The sequence below is a fragment of the Leptodactylus fuscus genome, chromosome 6 (assembly GCF_031893055.1).
Source record: "Leptodactylus fuscus isolate aLepFus1 chromosome 6, aLepFus1.hap2, whole genome shotgun sequence".
Lineage (NCBI taxonomy): Eukaryota > Metazoa > Chordata > Amphibia > Anura > Leptodactylidae > Leptodactylus > Leptodactylus fuscus.
In genome coordinates, this window is record NC_134270.1 from 116,412,656 (window position 1) to 116,425,923 (window position 13,268).

A 13,268-nucleotide genomic window follows, 5' to 3' on the forward strand; every position below is an offset into this window, starting at 1 on the left:
CCAGCCCAATACCCAAGTGTAGTCTAAACTTTTAAACTGGTCCGAATACATAGAAGTGCTTATGGAGCACAGGCAATGTACATTGTCATGCCAGTCCTGCTGGTGGTCCTGTGTTGTGCCCAGTAGCCCACATTTGGTTAATTCTGTCTGTTTTGCAAGTGGCTGTGTGTCTGATGCACCTGTTCTTTCTAATGGTGAACTCTGAGAAGTTTATAAAGCTGTAAATGTCAGGTCTTTTCCAGTAAAAGCCGCTCCCTCCATCTCCCTGCTCTTCTGTCACCTTGTTGAGCCTTGTCTTGTAGACCTTATCTCGGTATAACTGTGTGTTTCTTGTACATTCTCACCTGCATCCCAGGAAAAGGTCATATTGTTCCAGGATTAGGCCGGGATGACAGGTGCCCTCTTCTACCCAAACATGGCTGTCATCACTGGCAAGTAATAGACTGTGAGGCAGCTGGAATCTGCTGACAGTGTGGAGATCAGGATTGATCAATAGACCACTTCTTCAGATTCACACATTAGATGTTACTGATATTTCAGCCAATGAGAAGAACATGAAGGCGGCAGCATTTCTTATTCTGGCCTCCCCGACCACCACACACAGGGATTTCAGATTTGTACTGTGCTATTGTCCTCTTATGTGGCAGATAAGTGTTTGGCACTAAAGGTTAGGCGCAGATGTAGCATATATACTACCTATTGTGTTGCCATTGGTAAGAAAGCTATTAGCTGCCCTAAAATAAATGTAAACGCTGGGGGGGAGGGGAATAAAAAATAAATAAAAAATTGTTCTGCATCCTTGGAAATGTAATCTGTAGAAAACATGAATTCTCCCAGAATGTATTGCAGCATAGTGCATTGCAGTACTGACCTTTAAAGGGTATTCAGTTTCTACATATAGCACATAGGTGGTAAGCGACTATACAGTATTGTAATGTTCTACTTCAACCTGCAGGGTGCAAGCACGTGAAAGGTATCCTTCTCTTCGGCCCTCCTGGATGTGGTAAGACCCTCATGGCCAGGCAGATTGGTAAAATGCTGAATGCCCGGGAACCCAAAGTTGTCAATGGACCTGAAATCTTGAACAAATACGTTGGAGAGTCTGAAGCCAACATCCGAAAGCTGTTTGCGGATGCAGAAGAGGAACAAAGACGGGTGAGACAATGAGGTTACGTTCATTTTGTAAATAAAACTTCTAAAGGGTATTTCTTCCTACATGACCAAATTTGTCTTATTCAACCAATGCATCTAGAATAGAAATAGTCTTCTTTAAACGTCTTCTACCATTTTGTGTCTGCAGCTTCATTGCAGAACTATGGATGTCCCTGGTAACTGACTACAAGCAAACTACTTAGCCCTGATCCTGCATTCTTATTCTCTTACATTGCATTGAACAGAAGGTTCAGGGTTACAAAGAATTTGTTTGTAGTCTGGTACGATCAAGACACTGGTGTTTGCATTGGAGCTGTAGATTCATAACAATGTAAGAATTTGAATTAACTATTATTTTTATAAAGTTGAAGAATTTGAAACCTCAAAAAGGATCAGGGCTCCATTTCCTAACCAGTGGTAACATCACTGACTGAGATGGTATGCGACTCATGAACAATGAATAAAGAAACATAACAGAATACAATACAGGGGGTAAGACTAGATGGATGGACAAGGGGGAAAAGTGGCAATTATACAAAATGTGGATTACCAGTGGTACAGGAAGAAAAACTAATTCACTTCAGCAGTCATTTCTTGCACAGAAATGGTCCCGGGATTCTCAGTTAGTGTTAAAATTTCAAGGTGGTGTTCAGAGATGCTATTGGCTGTTCTTGGGACTGTATTTCCTAAAGAGTTCCAGGCAAGGTGGTGATGGTGCAGTCTGTATCTAATAATAAGCAAACAGTCAAACAATGAGAATGTGGTGGATTTTCTGCACAGGTCTTGGTATAGACTCTCCGATACCAACCACACTTCCATCCAACTGTGAACAGTTCTCAGACAGGCCCGGAAGGTTTAGAAGGCACAAATGAGCATCAGAAATCTCCAAATACAGGTAACAACATCATGAACAACCTCATAACTCACTTTGTGCACCAAAGAAACCAGGAGATTTCTTAAGTCCAACATAAAGCAATCAAAGAAGGATCAATAAAACCAAACATCAGATGAGGCTGTTCAGTGGAGAGAGAAGATCACCTAGCTGAAGCACAGATGGTCAACATGGTGGGTTTTCATGGTGCCAACTACTAGAGGATATATTCTGTGGTCAAAGTCCTTTAGAGCAAACTTGTTCCCATACTAGAAAAAGGGAGGCAGGGGGATCTCAACTCCCAATTAAATAACATAGGCTGAGGGATCTCCAGATCATCACAGAAATGTGGAAAGTCCACAAAGCTTGGAAGAGTTACGGATTGTCCTTCCTTGTAGCCATTGAGGGCAAATGGATATTTCCATTAGTAGTTGGCATGATAATCCTTCAGGACAGTAAGGAAAAGACAGAGGTGACACTTCTGCTCAGTGTTGAATGGAGACCCTCCTCTCTTGTGGCCTCAGGGAGGCATCATACAGTAATTATATATTCATTTGGACCCTGTTGTCAAGAGCTTCTTAAGGTGGTGATGTATGATGTGCAGGGAGGAGGATGAGGTGGTAGTGGTCTGTAGATCATAGACATGACATATAGTTGTATTATGCAGCAAAGACCCCACGTTAATGCCCACAATCAGGGTTTTACCTGGTGAAAATACTGGGGCTAAGGAGTCTCCTCTCAAGCCACTAGGCCCCTTCGGCAGAAAATGGCCAGAAAATTTGTCAGGTAGAATGATTGATGCTGAGGCTGCAACATCACAGGAGCTGTGAGTGTAATTGTGACGCCTTCACAGACATGGGACAGAGAAAGGCTGAGCCATTCAGCCACACAATCTGAGGAGCAGAGGAACACTCTGAGACCTCACTGCAAAATGTGCTAGAATGAGGCATGGATGCTGAAGAAGTGGAGCCTTGCTAGGTAAGGTAATGGCTGCTATCTTGGTCTACTCCCCCACACATTATAAGATTTATTTACTTATTTATGTATGTAGATTGTGAGCCCCATATAGAGCTTACAATGTACTTTTTTTTCCTTATCAGTATGTCTTTGTAGTATGGGAGGAAATCCACACAAACACGGGGGGAACATACAATCTCCTTGCAGATGTTGTTCCTGGCAGGATTCGAACCCAGGACTCCAGCACTATAGGGTCACCGTGTTGATCCTACATTATAAGATTTTTAATTAAGACTATTTACAATCTGTTTTTTTTTTATTATTTATAGATGCATTGGCATTATAAATATTGAATAAATTGGCTGCATAGGTGAATCTTCCCTTTAAGTAAAGTTTGTCTGTAATGTCTGTTGATGACCTCCTCTGTCATCTCCTTGTATCTCCAGCTTGGTGCTAACAGTGGACTCCACATTATCATCTTTGATGAAATAGACGCCATTTGTAAGCAGAGAGGAAGCATGGCAGGCAGCACTGGTGTACATGATACTGTGGTAAACCAACTGCTTTCCAAGATAGATGGTGTGGAGCAGCTCAATAACATCCTGGTCATAGGTGAGATGAACTGGAAGAGGGCGCCTTCAAACCTGATGTGGGTATGGGTTGATTTTTAACCACTTTGTATTTCCTTTGTCTGTCTAGGTATGACCAACAGGCCAGATCTGATAGATGAGGCTCTTCTGAGACCTGGCAGGTTGGAAGTGAAGATGGAGATAGGTAAGTGGGACATTTGATATGTATATGTACTGACCTATGACATGTGTGCCTTGCTCCCATCAAACATCGTATTCACCTTCTGTATTACCATTATTACTATAGGTTTGCCTGATGAGAAAGGTCGTATTCAGATCCTCCATATCCACACTGCCCGGATGAGGGAGCACAACCTGCTGGCTGTGGATGTAGAAATACCTGAATTGGCTCAGGAGACCAAAAACTTCAGTGGAGCTGAACTGGAGGGTCTTGTGAGGGCAGCACAGTCCACCGCCATGAACCGACACATTAAAGTAAGTAATACAACAAGATGAAGATGGGAACAGATATGGCATATCATTAGAATTGTAAAGAAAAATAACATATACTGTATAATAATAAACATTATTGCATGAGATCATAAAAAAGACTGAAAGCTATACATTTCCTTCTTTACTGGTACTTCTAATGCAGCCCACAATTCTCATTATACCTCTGGCTTTTCCAATGCAGAAGGATGGAGCCTTATTATACTATACTTGATATACCAAGTCTTATCAAAATAAAAAGTTCTGCACACAGCACACACAGATTGTATAGACGGGCATTGTGATACGGGCATTGTGAGGGGTTATCTAACTAATGATTGTATGAACTCCCCTACTAGATCACTACACTTATGTGAGGCAGAAATAATATCTTCAGCAGCAGTCTGCACTACATGTCAGTCAATTAGTGGCTATGGCAGAAAGAACGGCCTATAAGAGACAGGTACTGACAACAGAATGTGATGTGGATATAGACTCCATTTTTATTGATTTGGTATTTAATATGCAATAATAGTTTGCTGATTTTGACAGACACGCACTATACATGTACTGTGTATAGATGTAGAAGATCGATTTCTGATTTTGATATATGCATAGTTATTTAGGCCTGCTGCACCTATCAGGTAGAATGAACAGAATATATTCTTATAATTATAGTAGGATTTTGGAGGATTGTTCTGTAATTATATTTAGAGGAGGACATGCTCAGGATGTTTGCACTGCACTAGTCTGCACTATTGTTGGAATCCTGGATGTCTTTTAGCACTATATAATATAATTTTCTGTACCTTGGCCGTGTCACAGTTCTGGTTTACTTTATTAGCTGGTAGGAAATGACAGGTCCCCTGTACTTGCATTAGTCCCTAGTTTTCCAGGCTTCTTCACGGTTATTGTTTGGAAACTGCAAAGTAAATTTCACTGATCCAACATTTACCTGAACCATGAATTGAAAGTACCAGCCGTACAGGACAGGAACATGAAATACTGGAAATGTCTGATAAAACTGTCAGGACTAGCTCAGGAGTGTTGGCTATTTCTAGTCCTCTGTAAGTCTGATGATTGTGGATCTTGGTGACAAAGGAAATAAATAAGGAATATTAACGATACAAGGGACTGATGTTTTCTCTCTTATCAGGCCACCAACAAAGTAGAGGTTGATATGGAGAAGGCTGAACGGCTTCAGGTGACAAGAGGAGACTTTCTCACATCTCTGGAAAATGACATTAAACCTGTAAGTTGTTGCACTATCAACATATGGTCACTTCTTTTATTCACACCACATGACAGAGCAATATACAGAAGGCCTTATAGCGGCACCTGGAGCCCCTACTACATGTTATAGAGATGTAGGCAATGCCTAGGTTGCCGCATAGTGTCTCTGTGTTGTACTATCGTATCATATTATTTTCTCCTTGAAGCAGTGAGTTTAACTACTTCAGTACTGGGCCAATTTGTGGTCCAGGACCAGACACATTTTAGGTTTATTTTGTATGTGCGGTTTTGAGGGCTGTAACATTTTTCTCATATGTCTTATTCAACTAATTTTTGCGTCTTTTTTCGGGTACAGATAGGGCTTTATTTTTATGTTTTTATTTTCGAATGTGTTTTCATTTTTTTATATCCGGGAAAATATAAACAAAGTAGGAAGAAAATTATGTCTGGTTTTCACTTAATTTTTTTATTTAATAACAGAAAGTGCTACTGAAAAACTAAAATAGGTTTTCCTCTCCATTACGGTAATTTTTATTTTGTATGGTGTTGTCGGGGGTGGGGCTATAACCTTTAATAACGGTGTTTTATTGGCGTATTATTTTTTTATTATTATTATTTTATTTACTTTTTTTTTTTACTTTTTTTTTATTATTTTATTTTTTTTCAGATTGTGTCCCCATAAGGTCATAAGAGACCTTTTAGGGACATCTGATCCCTTTTTTTTGTTAGGGAGGCTGATTTCCCCTGTAACTGAGGCTGGTACATTTAGCCTCAGTTGCAGGAGGAATCCAGCCTCCTGCACACTGTTTTTTACACTTACAGAGCTGATCTGGGTCCTGTAGGACCCAGCAGCTCTTGTAAGACACTGAACCCGGCGGATCACGTGACCGCCAGGTCAGAGGGCGGCTGCATCATGGTGGCGCCCATAGCCGTGTATACAGCACTCATTGAGCGCTGTGTACACAGCGATCGAGAAGGCAGGGAAGGGAATAAACCTTCTCTGCCATCTCTCTGGGAGCTTCGGCTGAAGTTACTGCCAGCTCCCAGCTTCAGCAGCTGCACGATCTCCGTGCAGCTGCTGTGTTCTGGCTAGATGTACCGATACGTCCTGTCAGAACTAGGCAACCACTTCCTGGACATTTATAGTCTATGGGCGGCCCAGAAGTGGTTAAGGGAGAATGGCTTTGTATTATGACACATATTATACACTTGGCAGAGCCATGTGAACAGAGACGCAGATATAATTCAGCTGTTTTCCAGCTGACAGTTGTCGACCTGCTTCTCCCCCATAACCGTATAATCTGGTGGTAAAATCTATAAGATACAGGTTTCCCTTGATCGCAGTGGATACCGGGTATGGTACAGAATACGCCATCAAAATTCTAATGTATTAGGCAACTTTTACAGGTAGCATTTGTAGATTTGTGACTTGGCTGGCCTCCATAGTTCATTGTTGAAGTCCTTGCTTTATTAGGCAAAACCTAACTTTGATTCTTGACATGTCCTGTTTTAGGCTTTTGGAACCAACCAGGAGGACTATGCAAGTTATATTATGAATGGTATCATTAAATGGGGTGACCCTGTTACACGTGTCCTGGATGATGGTGAACTACTTGTTCAGCAAACCAAAAATAGTGATCGCACTCCTCTAGTCAGTGTCCTACTGGAAGGTAGGTTTCTAAAGATGTTACTTCAATCTCTCAATATTACAAGGCAAATATCCCCAGAATCACAACATCATATCACTTTTTTTTTTTGACAGGTCCACCACATAGTGGCAAGACCGCACTAGCTGCCAAGATCTCTGAGGAATCCAATTTCCCCTTTATCAAAATCTGCTCACCAGAAAAGATGATTGGCTTTTCTGAAACTGCCAAATGCCAGGCTATCAAGAAGGTATGATGTCCAGCATTGCTTCCACTAGTATTTGGCCTTCAGTACATGAGGGTACGTTCATGTGGAGGAATTTCCCACGAATTTGGGGGCAGATTCCTCCAAAACTTGCCTCCCACTGTTTTCAATGGGAGGCAGAGACTGAAAAAAAATAAGCGTCCTGCTCAATCTTGCCACAAATTCCTCTTCATTTTCCACTGTGTGAATGTACCCTTAGATCCACCATGTAGAATGTTTCTTTAAAATAAATAAATAACTTCCAGTGGCTTCAAGGCCAACCAAAATAGTTATTTGTCCTTTGACCCCATTTAGATAAAAAGTACTGATTAATTTCATATTTTATCCTTAGAATGGTCAACATCTGTGTTTCTGTTGCAGTGTTCCAGATCTATAGTTAAATAATACAATCCCTGTTTCTGGAGGGATCATAGAAGTTTATAAATTTATAGATAGTAACGCCCTTCCTAACTGCAGCGCCTATAGCGGTATACTGTGAGACCAGGGAGGAATGCCTCCCCCAGTACTCGTCTATGGACGAGAACTATCAGGAGGGGAGGCAGGCGATCCTCCCTGGTCTCACAGTACAGCGCTATAGGCGCTGCTGTTAGGAAGGGCGTTACTGACTGACTGTCAGAAATGCCCTTCTGACGGTGAAGAGCTACATTACCAGCACCGATAGTTCTTCATCGGGGGCACAGATCGTGAATTCAGTGCACGGTCTGATTTCCAGCGGTATATAAACCGCATGTGCCCCAACTCATGAAAGGTCCTCTTTAACCCTAAGATTATGTGACCATTGGCTACTTTGAGTGGGTGGTTCATTGGACACATGACAAGTGCTGCAGCATGTGTCCTGAATACCCTACAGTAGGCCTTATAAATGGCTTTCTCCTTTTCATTCACGTCTGCGATTTATTCACTGTTCTTGACTTTTTTTAGATCTTTGATGACGCTTACAAGTCTCAGCTGAGTTGTGTGGTGGTGGATGATATAGAAAGACTTCTAGGTGAGTCCACAGATCCACACAGATCATTGCAGGAATAAACAATATGAGATGATGATCTACTGTTGTTGTTTTTTTTTGGCAGATTATGTTCCCATTGGTCCTCGCTTCTCTAACCTCGTTCTCCAGGCTTTACTTGTGTTGTTAAAGAAAGCTCCACCACAGGTAAGAGTCAATGTTTATCCACTTATGGGCTACAGGTTAAACATATGGTCTCTGTGATGGAAACCCATTTGGTCATGTATTATGAAGATGTGACTGAATTGTGGTCTGTTGTGCTGTGTCCAGGGTCGTAAACTGCTGATTATTGGCACTACTAGTCGTAAGGATGTCCTCCAGGAGATGGAGATGTTGGATGCTTTCAGTACTACTATACAAGTTCCAAATATCTGCACAGGAGAGCAGCTAATGGAGGCTCTGGAGGTGAGTGTAAAACATTGTGTATCATGTCTTCTCTGACATTTTCTTCCAGTAACACTTATATATATTTTCTTTTTATTTTGCAGCTTTTGGGTAGTTTCAAGGATAATGAACGCTCCATCATTGCTCAGCATGTGAAGGGCAAAAAGGTTTACATAGGCATCAAGAAGCTTCTGATGTTAATTGAGATGTCCATGCAGGTGAGGATGCACAGAGGGGCAGGGTCTTGTTATTTTAAAGTAAACCTGTCTGGTGGTTTTAGCCTCCTTTATTACACCATCCTTATTACATGAACGGTTCATGCTTCTAAACCTTCCTCTGTGCTAAATTTGAGGTAGCCAAATTTTCAGATGCTGCATATTGTATGAATGTGACCACAAAAGAGTCATCTGGGCAGAGTCAATATCTCGAAGAATTATGCAGTTTGGGCTCCAACCCTGCTTTTCCTGTCTCCATTTATATCCTCCAATACTAATCTACCAGCTTCCTTCAAAGCTTGGCCATGTCTCATTGCCTTGTAATCCCCAGGTCTGTGAAGTGCAGTAAGGTGCGCTGTCTTACATAATTTACAAGTGCATGGCTTAAAAATTGTACTGTGTATACGATAGGAGCGAACGCATAGTACCACAATAATGTGCTCTACTTGTGTGCCCAGTTCGGATGTTAAAGTAAAAATATACTTAGGGTGGTCCATTAATAGTTTGCGCCACTATTTGTGGTGGTTTGAAGTCTTTTTATTCCACCTTCAACTAAAATAGTTTGTGTTGTTTGTACAATGCCTTTGCCACATTTCATAAAGTGGCTGTAATGGATGCGTTATCATTTTCACCACTTCTATGGTGTAATAGACGTTGGAAATCTGCGCTGGCAAGGAGCTGGCATAGATCTTTCCTTAGGTACATAGACTCCTGGAGGATGTGCCTCACTGTAATGGCTAAAATAAATTTGTGTCATTACAATTGTGTCATTTCATTTTGCTTTGATGGCTGGGACTCCGATCTATACCAAGTATAATATATTTCTCTACTGGGGAAAAAAAAAAACATTTTATTAACAGGATTGCAGGGTATTTGTCACAATGAAAAACCAATTCCAGATACAAGCTCCTCCTTGTAACCACACTCTTATATAGCAATCCCTCAGTCCAGTTTACATGAACCGCCCGATCAATGTTTAGGAACATTGAAGTTGTAGAATTTTTCTCCTTCCATAGTCTAGATGCCACCAGTTGTCCTTTCTGGTACCAAGGTCACTCACAGACGATCCTTGTGCCCTATTACAGGGTTATGTTTTGTGCCTAATAGTGGTTTCTGTTTTTTTACTTTTAAGATGGATCCAGAATATCGTGTCAGTAAGTTCTTGGCTTTGCTGAAAGAAGAAGCCTCGTAAGTTTATTCTGTAAAAACTACAGTTAGTTAGATAATGTGGTAAAACTGTGGATTTTCGTCAAATGTAGTCATTTCTAAAACAATATTACATGTTATATAGGGTTATTCCCAAATCACTATCAAGATGGGAAAACCTTCAGGAACAGCAGGGCAGTGCTGCTTTATTCTGTGCCCAGCGGATTCCACCTCGATTCTGCCGTCACTTGTCTTCAATGAAAGGCACAGATTGGACCAGAATGCTGAAAAAAATCTATTCTGTTCTATATTGCTGCGAGGGCTAAACTGACTAGGTCCAATCTGCAGCACAAAGCCTCAATGGAATTGGGGGGCAGATGTGCACCTCATTTTCTAACATCTGAATGGGCCCTAACTCCATTACAGAAGAATGGAGACATGGAAACAGCGTAGGACAGCTGAGCCTTCTTGTGCTATGCTGTTTCCGTTCCTCCCATTTTCTTCTGTGGGAGTCACAGGAGAAGCGTAAAGCAGCACAGCTCGGCTGTTCCTATAAATCCCAACCCAGTGGTTTGAAATTGGGAGACGACGTTTCCTTCTTGGAATAAACAGATGGGAATAACCTTTGAAGCTTCTAAATGGAAAATATCTAGCTGATGTATATTACAGAACTTTGCAAATGTTACTAGAAATGATCATTCCAGTATTCTGTATCAAATGTTTCCTTCAGAATTGACTGCTTTATGTCATACGCCACCCCCAGGTGCTACAATACAGAGCTCTTTGGTGGTCTTACCATAATTGTCATGCTCAACTCACTCGTGCTTTACAGTAGGCATTAATACTTTGGGCAAGATTTATGAAGAGTACCAAGAAACATGTCTTGTATTATGCTGACACTTTTTGCAATGTACGGGACTGTCTAGTAAGGATTTGTGCCTGAGAAAAGGATTGCTATTGACAATTGTTAAAAGGGTTTTCAGGACTGTGATATTAAAGACTTAGGAAAGACTGTCAATGTTAGATCAGTAATGTCTGACACCTGGAAGTCCTGCAGATCATCTCTTTGAATAGCTTACAGCTCTTGGGTGAGCTTTCCTCCTTCCTCTAAGGCCAGTGACTTCATGACCATTACGCCTAGTCAAATGAATGGGACTAAGCAGCAATACAGAGTACAGCCACTATACAATGTACAGCACTGTTCTTGGTAGGTGATTTTCCAGCTACTGCAGCTCCTTGAGTCAAGTGATCTGTGGAGCTTCTTTGTGTCAGACCCCCAACAATCTAATATTGTTGATCTACTCTAAGGATGATTGTTCGGTGTCATACTCCTTGAAACCCCCTTTAAAGGGATTCTACCATTAAAACACTTTTTTTTTTTCTGGTTGACACATAGATCTACCTTTAGATGTCTTCTCCACACTGTCGTTCTGTAGAAACCCCGGTCTTTGTCGGTATGCAGATGAGTTCTCTCGCAGCACTAGGGGCAGTCCCCAGCGCTCAAACAGCACTGGGGGTGTCCCCAATGCTGCGAGAGAACTCTACAGCGCCTCCTCCATCTTCTTCACGAATGTTCTCTTCACGCGTCTTCTTCCGGTGCAGGCGGTCAAACTTGTAGGTTGAACGATGTAATAAAGTTGATCCGCAAACTTTGGTCAAACTTGTAGGCCTTGGGCAGAGCCGACTGTGCATGCCTGCGGTCACATGAAAAATAGCCACTTACACAGTAAGTAAGAAGCCATTTTCTTGTGGCCTTTGGGCATGCACAGTTGGCTCTGCCCAGGCCCGAGGCCTACAAGTTTGACATCCTGCGCCGGAAGAAGACGCGTGAAGAGGACGTTCCTGAAGAAGGTTGAGGCGGCGTTGGAGAGTTCTCTTGCAGAATTGGGGACCGCCCCCAGTGGTGCAAGAGAACTCTTTTGCATACAGAAGGAAAACGGTATTTCTACGGAACGGAGACGTGGAGAAGACATCTAAAGGTAGGAGAAGAATAGCCTTTCTTAAGGCTATTCTTACGTGTCAACCAGAAAAAAATGTGTTTTACTGGTAGAATCCCTTTAAGATTTATTTAGTAAGATCCTCCAATCATAGTCTTCTTTCTGTTGTAGAGATCCAGTGCGTCGTGACTACGATTAACCGGCAAGACAGGAGCACTGGGGGAAAGTGTCATCATCCTCATCATCATCTGAACGAGTAACATTCCACCCACCACTGGCTGTTTCTGGGAAAGTTGGATTCTAGAAGCACACCACTGACTCCCTTATTTCTGTATCACACGGGATGTGCATGTAATTCTAAACTATGCTTTGTCTAAGCCATTCAGATCTATTCTCAGCCGCCCAGCTTCTGATAAGTACGAGTGCACGAGGCAGTGTGCCATGCCGCAACCATGATGTGTTCCCAATGTAACAATACTGTAACATCCTTGCATTGACCTCATTGACTGTAAATCACTGAGTTGTCACTTCTGTGTTATCAAAGCAGTGTCTGGTTGATATGATTGCACAAATAAAGCTGTGGCGAGTTAGCCATATTCCGGTAGCCATGTTGTTTTATCTCCCTCTTGGGTTTAATCACAAAGTTGTACAGCTTGTAGAGTGTAGACGGCCATTTTGAATATATTCCTTATACAGTCTACTGATTCACTAGCTCATTGTAGGGTGGTGGTAAATATCACAAGATGGCTGCCTGCACAATATGTAAGTAGTGTTCAGGGTTATGTTTAGCTGATGAATAGTGCAATGTGTTGGGAGACTGGTTGTGGATATACTGATTTCTCATGTCCCTCGGGCTGGATATACTCACAGTGGATGTGAACATGCTGTGTGGGTTTCTTTTACTCTGCTCTCAGTCTCCCCACCCTTCAGTGTCTTTCCTTGTGACATGTGCTGTGGTTCTTTGGCTGCTTTACCTCTACTTAAATCCCCACTATCCAGACACATGTCATATCCTCCGTCCCACAGTATGTGTATATTTTTATTGTGGATTTTATGTTGTAATAAATGACCTGTTGATTATTGCAGCTGAACAACTATTGCAATAAAGAAATTATTTATCGGATATTGTCTATGGTTTTGGTTTTTTATTTGCAATTTAATCTGTTTTTAGAATCCGCATCTTTAGTAACCCCCATAGGCAATCCAGATTATGCTGGGATTTTCTGCAGTGGGTAAGGCAAGAGTCGCTGCTCTGAGTGTATGGGCACAGACGTGTACAATGGCTGATGGGGGATTTATCTAAACTAGCTTAAGGAGAGGACCATGGGTATCACGGGTCCACGTGGGGGCTGCACCTCTACCTGTCCATGTTGTAGTATGGTGTGATACAAAGCTTAGAGG

At 41.8% G+C, this 13,268-nt stretch overlaps 1 protein-coding gene across 1 annotated transcript in view; it reads left to right on the plus strand.

Annotated features, from left to right (window-relative positions):
* The window catches only part of NSF (N-ethylmaleimide sensitive factor, vesicle fusing ATPase), a 70,307-nt gene extending 57,317 nt beyond the window's left edge, over positions 1 to 12,990 (plus strand). The window contains exons 9-21 of the mRNA XM_075277115.1: positions 956 to 1,155; positions 3,427 to 3,592; positions 3,680 to 3,754; positions 3,857 to 4,044; positions 5,195 to 5,290; positions 6,785 to 6,941; positions 7,034 to 7,167; positions 8,104 to 8,170; positions 8,253 to 8,332; positions 8,456 to 8,590; positions 8,674 to 8,787; positions 9,917 to 9,972; positions 12,039 to 12,990. Coding sequence (XP_075133216.1) covers positions 956 to 1,155; positions 3,427 to 3,592; positions 3,680 to 3,754; positions 3,857 to 4,044; positions 5,195 to 5,290; positions 6,785 to 6,941; positions 7,034 to 7,167; positions 8,104 to 8,170; positions 8,253 to 8,332; positions 8,456 to 8,590; positions 8,674 to 8,787; positions 9,917 to 9,972; positions 12,039 to 12,066 — 1,496 coding nt within the window. The 3' untranslated portion in view covers positions 12,067 to 12,990. The remainder of the gene's footprint in view (positions 1 to 955; positions 1,156 to 3,426; positions 3,593 to 3,679; positions 3,755 to 3,856; positions 4,045 to 5,194; positions 5,291 to 6,784; positions 6,942 to 7,033; positions 7,168 to 8,103; positions 8,171 to 8,252; positions 8,333 to 8,455; positions 8,591 to 8,673; positions 8,788 to 9,916; positions 9,973 to 12,038) is intronic.
* Positions 12,991 to 13,268: the final 278 nt, after the last annotated feature.